Source organism: Mobula birostris, chromosome X (assembly GCF_030028105.1).
Source record: "Mobula birostris isolate sMobBir1 chromosome X, sMobBir1.hap1, whole genome shotgun sequence".
NCBI classification, from domain to species: Eukaryota; Metazoa; Chordata; class Chondrichthyes; order Myliobatiformes; family Myliobatidae; genus Mobula; species Mobula birostris.
The window spans coordinates 72,970,821-72,986,068 of NC_092402.1; the positions used below are offsets into that span (position 1 = coordinate 72,970,821).

A 15,248-nucleotide genomic window follows, 5' to 3' on the forward strand; every position below is an offset into this window, starting at 1 on the left:
ATCAGCAAATTTGCTGATGATACAAAGATTGGAGGTGTAGTAGACAGTGAGGAAGGTTTTCAGAGCCTGCAGAGGGACTTGGACCAGCTGGAAAAATGGGCTGAAAAATGGCAGATGGAGTTTAATACCGACAAGTGTGAGGTATTGCACGTTGGAAGGACAAACCAACGTAGAACATACGGGGTTAATGGTAAGGCACTGAGGAGTGCAGTGGAACACAGGGATCTGGGAATACAGATACAAAATTCCCTAAAAGTGTCGTCACAGGTAGATAGGGTCATAAAGAGAGCTTTTGGTACGTTGGCCTTTATTAATCGAAGTATTGAGTATAAGAGCTGGAATGTTATGATGAGGTTGTATAAGGCATTGGTGAGGCTGAATCTGGAGTATTGTGTTCAGTTTTGGTCACCAAATTACAGGAAGGATATAAGTAAGGTTGAAAGAGTGCAGAGAAGGTTTACGAGGATGTTGCCGGGACTTGAGAAACTCAGTTACAGAGAAAGGTTGAATAGGTTAGGACTTTATTCCCTGGAGTGTAGAAGAATGAGGGGAGATTTGATAGAGGTATATAAAATTATGATGGGTATAGATAGAGTGAATGCAAGCAGGCTTTTTCCACTGAGGCAAGGGGAGAAAAAAACCCAGAGGACATGGGTTAAGGGTGAGGGGGGAAAAGTTTAAGGGGAACATTAGGGGGGGCTTCTTCACACAGAGAGTGGTGGGAGTATGGAATGAGCTGCCAGACGAGGTGGTAAATGCGGGTTCTTTTTTAACATTTAAGACTAAATTGGACAGATACATGGATGGGAGGTGTATGGAGGGATATGGTCTGTGTGCAGGTCAGTGGGACCAGGCAGAAAATGGTTCAGCACAGCCAAGAAGGGCCAAAAGGCCTGTTTCTGTGCTGTAGTTTTTCTATGGTTTCTATGAACGACAATTTTTTGATAATCAAATATTGGATTATCGCCGTTTTACTCTGCATTCCACTGACAAGTAAAGACTTCAAGGCAAAATTAATAACGTCCTTAAATTTAGTTAGTCGTGGATCTATTGATTTGAAAGCAAATACTTAGTTGCTAGCAATGCCTGGGGATAGGATAAATTTTACAAACCAGCAACAAAAATGACCAAAACAAACTGATAAGGGAGGAAGGGAGTGCATAGAAGACAAACATTACAATTTGGGATTGAAGAAATACACCAAGAATTGCAGGCTCTTCCAAAAAATAGAAAAGTTGCAATCTCTAAATGCCAAAGGCAGAAAGAATTATACTGGGCTAATAAGCATATAGAGGCATTAAATATCTTTCATTCGTTTGTGGCAGAGGATAGATTAAATGTAGCAGAAATATTGACAAGCCAGATATTAACTAATGTTAATAAAGTGAAGGCAAATAAAGAGTACTAAAATCTGACCAAATCCCAGATCTGACTGGGTACTAAGAAGTGGCTGCAAATATGCTGCATGCATTAGTGATATTCCAAAATTCCAGGAATTCTAAAATAGACCTGGCCCCAAATTTCATGGCATATGCTGCTGATATTAAACCTGATTCTGATTGCAAAGTAATGAATGTAACATTGCAATTAAAAAAAGAGAAATGTAAAGCACTATAGCGCAAGCAGCTTGATTCTAGATGTTGGAATATTGCCAGCATTTATTATTAGTATCACAAAGAGAAAATCTGCAGATGCTGGATATCCGAGCAACACACACAAAATGATGGAGGAACTCAGCAGGCCAGGCAGCATTTTTGTGTTTATTATTAATATAGTAAATATCATTAGGAAAGACATAACACAGCATTTGCCAGTCAATGTAGTTTGATGAATCAAACTTTGTATTTGGCAATTCTAAGAGCTCTTGTAGATGTAATAAGCAAAACAGATGAGGAACAAATATATTTTATCTTCTATTTTGTTGTCTGATAAAATATTATACAATAATTGTTACATATACTAAAATCTCACAGGTTTAGGAGTAACATATTAGCATGTATCGAGGATCAGTTAAAAGTTCAATGACAGAGCAGCAATTACCAGGTCTGTAGGCTATCAATGGAATGCAAATAAGCCATTCTCAATTTATATTAATGAAAGGTGAAATAACAGAATAACATGTCCAACCTTACTGATCATACAAAGTAAGTGGGAATGAGACTGTGAGAAGGCTACAAAAAGTTTGCAAATGAATAAAGATGCATTAAGTGAGTGACAAATAAATGACCAGAGAATTGTGTAGGAAATATCAAATTATTTACTTTTGTGGGGAAAAGCACAGTAAAACAACACACTTTTCCAACCAGAAGAAACTGACATGTGTTGGTATATGAGACTCACTGGGTGGGTGGGTGGGGGGGGTTAAACAAATGAGAGGCAATCTCATTGAGAGAAAATCTGGAAGGGGATTTTAAGGTTGATGTAGGAGGTGAGATACAGAACAAGAGAATTATTGAATGGTACAGCAAATTCAGGGCTACTTGGCCTCTTCTTGTTTCTATTATGTTTTAATAGTTCAAGGAATCAACCCACAGTCACATTCCTAGAGTAATGATGCATGCCAATAAATTCCAGCTTCATCAGGAAGGGAAAACTTCTGGGTGGAACACTCACCTTTTATATCCCGATGTACAATCATATTACTGTGGAGGTATGACACCCCCTCTAGAATCTGCCTGGTGTATTTTCGGGTCACATTCTCAGTCAGTGCTCCATATGCTTTCAATTGGTCCTTAACGGAGCCCTAGAGAAAACAGGAATCAGGCAAGTAATTTTTAGATTCAGGAGGATCATTTCAAACTTGTTTTGGAATATAGGAACAATTGCAAGCAAAATCAACAATTAGATGGCAAAGCCATCATGCTTAATGCATCAACATGCTTCTAACTATTTTAGTTTTCTTCTCCTCTTTCCAGAATCACCTTGGTTCACTTGGATTTGCCTACAGGGATTTCTTGGAAATGTGGTGCAATCAATATTAATGAGTTAAGGAGGGGAAAACCAAATTGGAAATGAAAATAATCAGAGCTATAAAAGCAGCAAATACTTCTTATGCAAGATGATGATTACTGTTGTGATAGGAAAGATACATTAAGTATCACCTTTCTTGACCCCAGGCATACAAAAATACTTAAACAAAAGAAAAGATGCAGATGCTGGAAATCCAAGCAACTACACACACACACACAAAATGCTGGAGGAACTCAGCAGGCCAGTCAGCATCTATGGAAAAGAGTAAACAGTCAATGTTTCAGGCCGAGACCCTTCATCGGGACTGAAAAAAGAGAGAAATCAGTAAGAAGGTGAGGGGGTGGTGGGAGGTGACAGGTGAAACCGGGAAAGGAGGAAGGGTGAAGTAAAGAGATGGGAAGTCGATTGGTGGAAGAGATAAAGGGCTGATAGGAGAGGACAGAAGACCACAGAAGAAAGGGAAGGGGGAGAAGCACTAGAGGGAGGTGATGGGCTAGAAAGGAGATAAGGTGAGAGAAGGAAATTGATCTGAGGAATGGCAAGGGGCGGGGGAGGAAAGAGAATTACCAGAAGTTCAAGAAATCAATGTTTTTGCCATCAGGTTGGAGGGTACCCAGATGGAATACAAGGTGTTGCTCCTCCAACCCGAGCGTTGCCTCATGGCGGCAGTAGAGGAGGCCATGGACTGACATGTCAGAATGGGATGGGAAGTAGAATTAAAATGGGTGACCACCGGGAGATGCTGCCTTTTCTACTCAGCGAAGTGGTCTCCTAATCTACGTCGGGAAAAATACTTCGCAGCCAATGAAGCACCCTTGAAATATGTAGTATTCATTACTACAAGGAAAATAGCAGCTAGTTTGCACATAGGTAGGCCTCACAAACAGCAATGAAATAATGACCTAACTTTGGTTGAGGTTAAGTATTGGTCAGGTCACCAGGTGGTAATGTCTTTCTCTTCTTCAAAATACTGAGACAGGATGTTTTTACAGCCACCTGAGAGAAGAGGGAAGCTCCACTTAGTGGTTCATTCAAAAGAGGGTACCTGCCACATTGCTCACAACTATGCTTATGACTTGAAATTGTATTCCCTTCTACGATAATTTTACAAAATGTTGATAGGTATTCAAATTATTTTAAAATTGCCACTGAGTGCAAGATTTTGCTATAATTCTCAGGAAGAATGCAAATGATCTTGAGGAAAAAAAACTGAGAATGCTCCAATTCACCACATTCAAAATATTTCTTCATTTTATTGTCAACATTGGACTGTATTAGAGCAAACTGTGGAGTGAAAATGTCAGTGAAAGTGGAAGCAAGAGGAATAAGCAGTGTTGGATCATTCCAATCTTGAAGACTGAGGATGAGGGTGTAAAGGAGATTAACAAGGATGCGGCCAGCCTGGAAAATTATAACTTTAAGGAAATAATGGATAAAATGGTGTAGTTATTTTTTTTTGGAACATTGGAGGTTGAAGGACTGATTGAGGTAGATAAAAATTGAGTGACTTAGATTAATTAAATAGAGTGGAAGAATTTTCCTTGGCAAAGGGGCTAAACAAATGGGGCATCCATTTTGAAATAACTGATGGAATAACACCCAACTTTATGGTACAAAAGCTGCTAAACTAGTCCACATTGGTGACAATTGCTCTTGGGTGACTGGGTGCAACACAAGGACAACTCACTGAATGCAGTGGAGATTGATATTTTAAACAAGAAAGCTGAAGGCTTCTTTAAGCCCCTAGAATCGTTCCAAACTCTGCCTTAGACAAGCTTTTTTCTTTGCAAAGTAAAACTTCCAATTCCATCAGTTCCTCCATACCTTCACAATTTATTCCACACATTGTGATGGACCTTCACAAACAAGAGAAAATCTGTAGATGCTGGAATCCAAGTCAAAGTTTTACTGCGCCAGTTTTAACTAGATTCAGACCCAAGACCCAAACGTACAGGATGATGTACTAAGATCTGTACCAACCATTCCTCAACAATGCGTGCATTTGTGTGAATCAGAGATACAAAGTTTGTGTAACTGATTAAATAAAATGACTGAAATATAGCTAATATAGATAAGCAAACACTTAAAATATAAAAAACCCAGAATAGAACAAAACTTAAACATGAGAAATTCTGCAGATGCTGAAAATCCAGAGCAACACACACAAGATGCTGGAGGAACTCAGTAGGTTGGGCATCATTTATGGAAATGAATAAACAGTCAAGGTTTTGGGCCAAGGCCCTTCTTCAGGACTGGAAAGGAAGGGGGAAGATATCAGAATAAAAAGGTGGGGGGGAGGGGAAGGAGGATAGCTAGTAGGTGATAGGTGAAGTCAAGGGCTGGAGAAGAAGGAATCTGATAGGAGAGGAGAGTGGATCATAGAAGAAATGGAAGGAGGGGGAGGATCTGGGAGAGGTGATATGAATGTGAAAAGAGGCAAGAGGCCAGAATGGGGAATAGAAGAATAGGGAAGGGGAAAAATTAATTCTCTTTCCAGTAAAATTGATATTCATGCAATCATGTTGGGGGCTACCCACATGGAATACAAGGTGTTGCTCCTCCACCCTGAGGGTGACCTCATCTTGGCACAAGAGGCGGCCATGGACTGACATGTCGGACCAGGAGTAGGAATCAGAATTAAAATGTTTGTCTACTGGGAAGTTCCGCTTCTGCTGGATGGAGCAGAGGTGCTTGATTAAGCAGTCCCCCAATTTATGATGGGTCTCGCCAATGTACAAGAGGCTGCATTGGGAACACCGGACATAATAGATGACCCATGCAGATTCACTGGTGAAATGCTGCCTCACCTGGAAGGACGATTTAGCAAAACTTCCCTGGATTAAGCAGGATCAAGAATAAAGATGATGTAAGTAGTAAGTAGGTGTCAAGTACTGATTACTATAGTCATCATGAAATCATTTATGTATTATATGCAGGCAGTTTTAAGCAGTGTAATCTCAGTAAAACACTCTTCCTGTCTGTTGAATCTACCACAAGTTTGTACATAGTATCCTGTCATGTGACATGCAATTACATGGCGAAACTTGGCAGTCATAATGGCACCAACAATGGGACATACAAACTGCTGTGATACAAAGCCAAGGCTCCAATTAAGAATGGAAACCACCATCTTACAAGTGGATAATAAACTTTGGAGAATTTAAGTACTATTTTACTTTCAAGTTTACAATAACATAAATTAACAAGATGCATTCCATAGAAGCTTAAACCACCAAACCTTATGTACTCCTCACATGTGAATTTTGAAATTGTGTTATTTTGAGATAGTAGCACACTTTAAAAATTCCAAACTGCTGGAGGTATTTAATGTAGACTATTCAGTGCCCATCTCCTTCCTATTTTATTTCATATGCTGAGAGATTGTACAAGCTTTCTTCACAACAAGGAAGGATAAGGTTGCTTATGTAAACTTTCTTGCAAGATCAAAAACAAAATTACCCTATTTAAATTATTGCAGATAAAATAAGTGTGATGTTATCACAATTGGGTCTATTACCGGACAGCAAATAAACATCAAAGCTAATCCAGAAATCATTTCTCTACTTAGCACCTTAAAGGGACATTTACTCAAACCAATACTAAACTTATTTCTCAGAAAGACACAGCCATTGAAGTGGCTTGAGGTGTCTACCATTCCACTTGTGATTTCTAGGTGCAACATCGTGGAATAGTCAAACAAGGCAAATACTGTTGCTACTATCCCCACTTTGGTTGAACAACTGCCCAGATCTTACCACACACGAATTTCCAATCACGCTGGAAAGGCTCTAAAGTGTGCCAACTATCCACCACCTTTTTAGAGTAAGATATAGATATAGATACAACACATACACACACACTTATTTCTCTCTACCTTCTCATCAACTCCACCCAGGTTCTACCACTCATTACTATGTTAGGGGCAATTTACTGTGGCCAGTTAGCCTTTCAACCAGTGCATCCGTGTGATGTGTGACAAAACTGAAGCATCTGGAGAAATGTTGTCACAGTGAGAACATAACAATTCCGCAGATAGCACCAGATGACAGGATTGAACGAGGTTGCTGGAACAGTGCAGCTTTAGCTCTTATGAGCTGCACCACTGTGCAAGTTGTACTGAAATACTCCATCTACCAGCTTGACGATGACTTAGAAACATAGAAAACCTACAGCACAATACAGGCCCTTCGGCCCATAAAGTTGTGCCGAACATGTCTCTACCTTAGAAATTACTAGGGCTACCCATAGGCCTCTATTTTTCTAAGCTCCATGTACCTATCTAAAAGTCTTTTAAAAGACCCTATCATATCCACCTCCACCACCATTGCCACCAGACCATTCCACTCACCACTCTCTGCGTAAAAAACTTACCTGACATCTCCTCTGTACCTAACCAAGCACCTTAAACCTATGCCCTCTTGTGGCAGCCATTTCAGCCCTGGGAAAAAGCCTCTGATTATCCACAAGATCAATGCCTCTCATCATCTTATACAATTCTATCAGGTAACCTCTCATCCTCCGTCGCTCCAAGGAGAAAAGGCCGAGTTCACTCAACCTATTCTCATAAGGCATGCTCCCCAATCCAGGGAACATCCTTCTAAATCTCCTCTGCACCCTTTCTATGGTTTCCACATCCTTCCTGTAGTGAGGTGACCAGAACTGAGCACAGTACTCCAAGTGGGGTCTGAGCAGGGTCCTATATAGCTGCAACCTCTCAGCTCCTAAATTCAATTCCACGATTGACGAAGGCCAGTACACCGTATGACTTCTTAACCAGACAGTCAACCTGCGTAGCAGCTTTGAGTGTCCTATGGACACGGACCCCAAGATCCTTCTGATCCTCCACATTGCCAAGAGTCTTACCATTAATACTATATTCTGCCATCATATTTGACCTACCAAAATGAACCACCTCACACTTATCTGGGTTGAACTCCATCTGCCACTTCTCAGCCCAGTTTTCCATCCTTTCAATGTTCTGTTGTAACCTCTGACAAGCCTCCACACAATCCACAACACCCCCAACCTTTGTGTCATCAGCAAATTTACTAACCCATCCCTCCACTTCCTCATCCAGGTCATGTATAATCATGTAGAGTTCCAGAACAGATTCCAGAGGCACACCACTGGTGACCAACCTCCATGCAGAATATGACCCATTTACAACCACTCTTTGCCTTCTGTGGGCAAGCCAATTCTGGATCCACAAAGCAAGGTCCCCTTGGATCCCATGCCTCCTTTCTTTCTCAATAAGCCTTGCATGGGGTACCTTGTCAAATGCCTTGCTGAAATCCATATACACTACATCTACTGCTCTACCATCATCAATGTGTTTAGTCACATCTTTAAATGATTCAATCAGGCTCGTAAGGCACGACCTGCCCTTGACAAAGACATGGTGATTATTCTTAATCATATTATACCTGTCCAAATGTTCATAAATACTGCCTCTCAGGATCTTCTCCATCAACTTACCAACCACTGAAGTAAGACTCACTGGTCTATAATTTCCTGGGCTATCTCTACTCCCTTTCTTGAATAAGGGAACAACATCCGCAACCCTCCAATCCTCCGGAACCTCTTCCGTCTCCATTGATGATGCAAAGATCATTGCCAGAGGCTCAGCAATCTCCTCCCTTGCCTCCCACAGTAGCCTGGGGTACACCTCATCCGGTCCCGGCGACTTATCCAACTTGATGCTTTCCAAAAGCTCCAGCACATCCTCTTTCTTAATATCTATATGCTCAAGCTTTTCAGTCTGCTGCAAGTCATCACTACAATCACCAAGATCCTTTTCCATAGTGAATACTGCAGTAAAGTATTCATTAGGTACCTCTGCTATTTCCTCCGGTTCCATACACACTTTCCCACTGTCACACTTGATAGGTCCTATTCTTTCACGTCTTATCCTCTTGCTCTTCACATACCTGTGGAATGCCTTGGGGTTTTCCTTAATCTTGTCCACCAAGGCCTTCTTATAGCCCCTTCTGGCTCTCCTAATTTCCTTCTTAAGCTCCTTCCTGTTAGTCTTATAATCTCTAGATCTCTAACATTACCTAGCTCTCTGAACCTTTCGTAAGCTTTTCTTTTCTTCTTGACTAGATTTACTACAGCCTTTGTACACCACGGTTCCTGTACCCTACCATAACTTCCCTGTCTCATTGGAACGTACCTATGCAGAACTCCACACAAGTACCCCTGAACATTCGCCACATTTCTTCCGTACCTTTCCCTGAGAACATCTGTTCCCAATTTAAGCTTCCAAGTTCCTGCCTGATAGCCTCATAAGTCCCCTTACTCCAATTAAACGCTTTTCTAACTTGTCTGTTCCTATCTCTCTCCAATGCTATTGTAAAGGAGGTAGAATTATGATCACTATCTCTAAAATGCTCTCCCACTGAGAGATCTGACACCTGACCGGGTTCATTTCCCAATACCAAATCAAGTACAGTCTCTCCTCTTCTAGGCTTATCTACATATTGTGTCAAGAAACCTTCCTGAACACACCTAACAAACTCCACCCTATCTAAACCCCTCGCTCTAGGGAGATGCCAATCGATATTTGGGAAATTAAAATCTCTCACCACAACAACCCTGTTGTTATTACACCTTTCCAGGATCTGTTTCCCCATCTGCTTCTCGATATCCTTGTTGGGCGGGCTATAAAAAAACACCCCTTCCTGTTCCTAACCTCCACCCAGAGACTCCGTTTGACAACCCCTCCATGACTTTCCACCTTTTCTGCAGCCGTGACACTATCTCTGATCAACAGTGCCACGCCCCCACCTCTTTTGCCTCCCTCCCTGTCCTTTCTGAAACATCTAAAACCCGGCACTTGAAGTAACCATCCCCGTTCCTGAGTCATCAAAGTCTCTGTAATGGCTACCACATCATAGCTCCGAATACTGATCCACGCTTTAAGCTCATCCACTTTGTTCACAATACTCTTTGCGTTAAAATAGACACATCTCAAACTGTTGATCTTGATTTAAAATTCTTATCGCCTTCCTCAAATCCCTCCATGGCTTTGGCTCTCTCATACCTAACCATCTCTGGTCTTCAAACTGCCCCTAGTGGATCCCATTTTGACCTCTAATCATGTATATAGTTTCAGCTACCCATATCTCCGCTCTCTAAATCTCACCTCTCCACTCAAAAAAAACATCACTACCAATGTCACCTTAATATGATGCATAAGATCTACCGCCCTTGCTGAAACTTTAGGTTTTCTTTTATTTTACTTCCACATGTCATTCAGTGTCAAGTTTTGCAATCTTCCTGTGAAACATCATAGAATATTTTTTTAATGGATTAAAGCCACTTAAGTCAAAATCATTTTAGGTTTCATGTCTGAACCAATAGCTTTTACGAGCCTATAATAATGGGGTGCTTTCCTATTTTCATTTGCTTGGTGATAAAAATCCAGGAGAAAAGGTTTAGATTTCCTCAATACCACCGGCCTATTGCAAAAGATTTCTGATAGGCCCTTTGACAAATTGCCTTAAAAGAAATGCTGCACAAGATGCTGAATGGTTGAATAGAGAGGACAGAATTAATCTGGTGTGAATCACTTTTTGAGAAAGCCCTCTTGTAGGTAACTGGGACTGACCATATTGTGCATTACATAATTGTAATATCACTTGTATTGTGTAACTGTTTTCCACAGAATTTTATCACATGTAACCTGGAGATTCAAGATGAAGTTTCAGGCACAGGCAGAGACTAAGACAGCTTTAATCAAGACCTTGGAGATTATTCAGCAAATAAACTTTACAGTAGTTTCAGTAAATTAAAACCACAAATCCCACCATCAACTCATTGGCAGAGATATTAATCACTCTAAATGATTTGGCAGTCATCCTTCCTAGTTCATCAGCTTAACAAACAGTCATCATATTGTAGTGGGGGGGGGGGGTGCCAAATTTTACAGGTTTTATTTGAAAATCTCCTGAAAAGGTAAGCTTCAAAAATAAATTATGGTAGGTTGGTCAGCTTTATTTTGATTCTATGCCACTAGTGGTATTCTGCAGAGGTCAGGACTGGGATTGCTTCATTATACGTTATGTGTCACTGATTTGGATGATGTAACTGATGGCTTTGTGTCCAAGTTTGTGGACGATACAAAGATATGTGGAGGGGTATGCAGTGTTGAGGAACTGTTGAGAGTATGCAGTGTTGAGGAACCGGGAGTAACTGATACTTCTATGGACTTTGGGCAGAAACTGGAGTACTCGGATGAAACACACACGATCAACATAGAAACATATAGGCAGTGACAGGAATTGAACCTGGGTCACCTGTACTGTAAAGCGTTGTGCAAACCACTACACTACTGTGTCACTCCAATCTTCTTCATTTCTCCTCTCAGCTTAATGATTCAACCTGGTCTCAATTATCAAGCCAAAATGCACCATCCATACACATTTTTAAAATTTCATCACATTCTCTACCTCCTTTGCTATTCAGGGAACTCTTGCTTTACAGTCCATAACTTTCTCTAGTGCGCATGCACCGGTCGTGCATGCAGCCTGTTACAGCTATTCCGACTAGTTTTCTTTTTTCAACTTACGTTATTTATTGTATTTTTTTCACGGTAACACGTTGAAGCTGCACCCTCTCTAACATGCTGGTAGAGAGAGTTTTATTTGGGTTTTTAGCGCTGGAAATAGTTACATTTGGACACGTCTCATTAGCGGGGCAGCAGTATGGTCGCATTGTTTATTCCAGGGACCAGCTGATTGCACTTATGCCAGCCAGTTTAGCGAACAGAGCAGCGGACACCCCTGCTGAAATCTGGAGGAAAGCACACAGAGGATGCAGAGGGGGATCAAAAAGGCAAGGAAACTTTTTGCTGTTGGACTCCGGCCATATTCCACCGAGATACAACACTGGGCGTCATTGGAGGTTGTTCCAGCCTGTGGCCATCGAACTTTGCAGCTCCTCCCGTGGAGGGTCAGACACCCTGAGTCAATAGGCTGGTCCTGGACTTATTTCCATCTGGCATAGTTTGCATATTGTTGTTTGATTGTTTGTGGTTTTTGTATTTCTATATTTATGCTCTATACTTGGTTGGTGCAGCTGTGACAAAACTCAATTTCCCTCGGGATCAATAAAGTATGTCTATGTCTATGAGGAATGTGCTCTCCTATTTGAAACTCTCCTCTTTAACACATTGTTCTATTGCACTTTTACAGTTCAGCATTTGGATCTATTTTACACTGGAAGATCCCACTGAAATCGGCTTGCATCCCACTGAAATCGGCTTGCATCCAACTGACAATTTCAGCTTCACATTGCTCCTTGACCTAAGCTAATACTAGTCTAAACCTTATGAAACAATAATTATAGTTCCTCAAATATCCCCCCCCATAGAAAAATGGCCTGTCTCAATTTGCAGAACCAATCCCCCTGTACCTCTTTCCACTTGAAATGAAAATACAAGTACCAGGTAAGGTCCTCCTCTTTGCCCTGGCTTAAATAATATTCCAATTAATGAAGGGATTATTGATTAAGTAATTATTCTTTCCATCCCTGGAGCACTGCACACCATCTACAAAATACACTGCAATTATTCACTTAGGCTATTCCAATAGCAGCTCCCAAGCCAGCTACCTCCAACAGGAAAGAGGATAGAGGCCATCTCCAAGTTCCGCACTCCCCCCCCCCCCCCACCACTCGCACAATATCCTGACCTGGAAACAAAATAAATTATCAATCCTTCATGCTATTGGAAATAAGCCATGAAACAGCAGTTTTTTTTAAAACCAGATATGACTGCAGCTATACCATCTTATCAAAGGCAATAAATACTGGCCTTGCTTGTTATGCCCCTTCACACAAAAATTAATACATTAAAAATGTTAGCCCTATCACAGTTCTTGTACATCCTAATTATTTTATTACTGATTTGTTCCTCTGCTCTTCTCTCAGAAACTTCCTCTTCCACTTGCACAGTTCCATTAATGTGTCCACACTTCCCTTTCTTTACTCAGCTTTTCTGAGCTTCTATTCAGGAATATTATATGCCTAGTCCTGTTCCTTCTTTAAAAACTAAATTTTAATCACCATTGCATCATAATCCTGAACGGCTATTTGTGCATGCAGTTCAAGTTTATTTACCACTTCGTGCTTTTAGGCAATGCATTTTTGACCTTTCTTTGTCTAATGACGATGATACAGGCAAGTGCTCTGAGATCACTTGAATAATGAACACATTTTACAAATATTACATGCCATGGATTTGAAATTGTAATACAAAATCTTTTATTTTCTCTACTCACCCCAGGCATATACTCCATGAAAATCGAAAGAGTCCTCTCTGCTTTTTCACGCAGGCAGCCATAGTATTGCACTATCCGCTCGTGCTGCAGGTTCTTCAGTAACTGGATCTCACACTCCAAAGCGCTTACTTCCTAGTGAGGGGTTCCAAGCAGAAACCACATCAAGGCTGAGTGCTTCTGTATACCAAGGTTTTCATGATGTTGCCAACAGAACTTCACTTAATTATATGAAACAGCTACACAGTATCTACATGAACTGCAGAAAAAATTACATGAGTGAAGCCAGACACGTGATTATTTATTGAGATACAGTGTTGAATAGGCCCTTTCAGCCCTATGAGCTGCACTGCCCCCGATTTAACCCTAGTCTAATCACAGGACAATTTACAATGACCAATTAACCTACCAACTGGTACGTCTTTGGACTGTGGAAGGAAACAGGAGGAAATCCACACATTCCGCGGGAAGAATGAGCAAATGCCTTACAGAGGATGCTGGGACTGAACTCAGAACTCTGATGCCCTGTGCTGTAACTACCACTACCATGTTCTTTTGCTAATATGCACAAGAAGAATCTCAGGTGTGTAGCACCAGGGTGAGTAACCCACTAATTATAAGTCTTTTGCATGTGGTCATTGTTGGGCCAGTAATGCTGGAACAATTTGACATGACCAAATTATGAGAAAGGATATAGTATATTTAGATGTTATGGCAAAAACATAAATTTGACAATCCTGTCCAACAAGATTGCCTCACCCTTTAACAATACCATAAGACCATAAGACAAAGGAGCAGAAGTAGGCCATTCGGCCCATCGAGCCTGCTCCGCTATTTTATCATGAGTTGATCCATTTTATCCTATTTAGTCCCACTGCCCCGCCTTCTCACCATAACCTTTGATGCCCTGGCTACTCAGATACCTATCAATCTCTGCCTTAAAGACACCCAATGACTTGGCCTCCACTGCTGCCCGTGGCAACAAATTCCATAGATTCACCACCATCTGACTAAAAAAATTTTTTCGCATTTCTGTTCTGAAAGGGCGCCCTTCAATCCTGAAGTCATGCCCTCTCGTACTAGACTCCCCCATCATGGGAAACAACTTTGCCACAGCCACTCTGTCCATGCCTTTTAACATTCGAAAATGTTTCTATGAGGTCTCCCCTCATTCTTCTAAACTCCAAGGAATACAGTCCAAGAGCGGACAAACGTTCCTCATATGTTAACCCTCTCATTCCCGGAATCATTCTAGTGAATCTTCTCTGTACCCTCTCCAACGTCAGCACATCCTTTCTTAAATAAGGAGACCAAAACTGCCCACAGTGCTCCAAGTGAGGTCTCATCAGAGCCTTATAGAGCCTCAACATCACATCCCTGCTCCTATACTCTATTCCTCTAGAAATGAATGCCGACATTGCATTCGCCTTCTTCACTACCGACTCAACCTGGAGGTTAACTTTAAGGGTATCCTGTACGAGGACTCCCAAGTCCCGTTGCATCTCAGAACTTTGAATTCTTTCCCCATTTAAATAATAGTCTGCCCGTTTATTTTTTCTGCCAAAGTGCATAACCATACACTTTCCAACATTGTACTTCATTTGCCACTTCTCTGCCCATTCTTCCAATCTATCCAAGTCTCTCTGCAGACTCTGTTTCCTCAGCACTACCAGCCCCTCCACCTATCTTCGTATCGTCAGCAAACTTAGCCACAAAGCCATCTATTCCATAATCCAAATCGTTGATGTACAATGTAAAAAGAAGCGGCCCCAACACTGATCCCTGTGGAACACCACTAGTAACCGGCAGCCAACCAGAACAGGATCCCTTTATTCTCGCTCTCTGTTTCCTGCCAATCAGCCAACGCTCTATCCACGTATGTAACTTTCCTGTAATTCCATGGGCTCTTATCTTGTTAAGCAGCCTCATGTGTGGCACCTTGCCAAATGCCTTCTGAAAATCCAAATATACAACATCCACTGCATCTCCCTTGTCTAGCCT

The 15,248-nt window shown here is 41.3% G+C and overlaps 1 protein-coding gene across 4 annotated transcripts in view; it reads right to left on the reverse strand.

The window, feature by feature from the left end:
* The window catches only part of map3k3 (mitogen-activated protein kinase kinase kinase 3), a 166,005-nt gene that overhangs the window by 37,635 nt on the left and 113,122 nt on the right, over positions 1–15,248 (reverse strand). For 3 of the 4 annotated variants that reach the window (XM_072249688.1, XM_072249689.1, XM_072249691.1), the window contains exons 14-15: positions 13,251–13,382; positions 2,614–2,743 (exon numbers count right to left, since the gene is read on the reverse strand). In XM_072249688.1, the coding sequence (XP_072105789.1) occupies positions 2,614–2,743; positions 13,251–13,382 (262 nt within the window). The remainder of the gene's footprint in view (positions 1–2,613; positions 2,744–13,250; positions 13,383–15,248) is intronic. The other variant, XM_072249690.1, reaches the window with a different exon arrangement.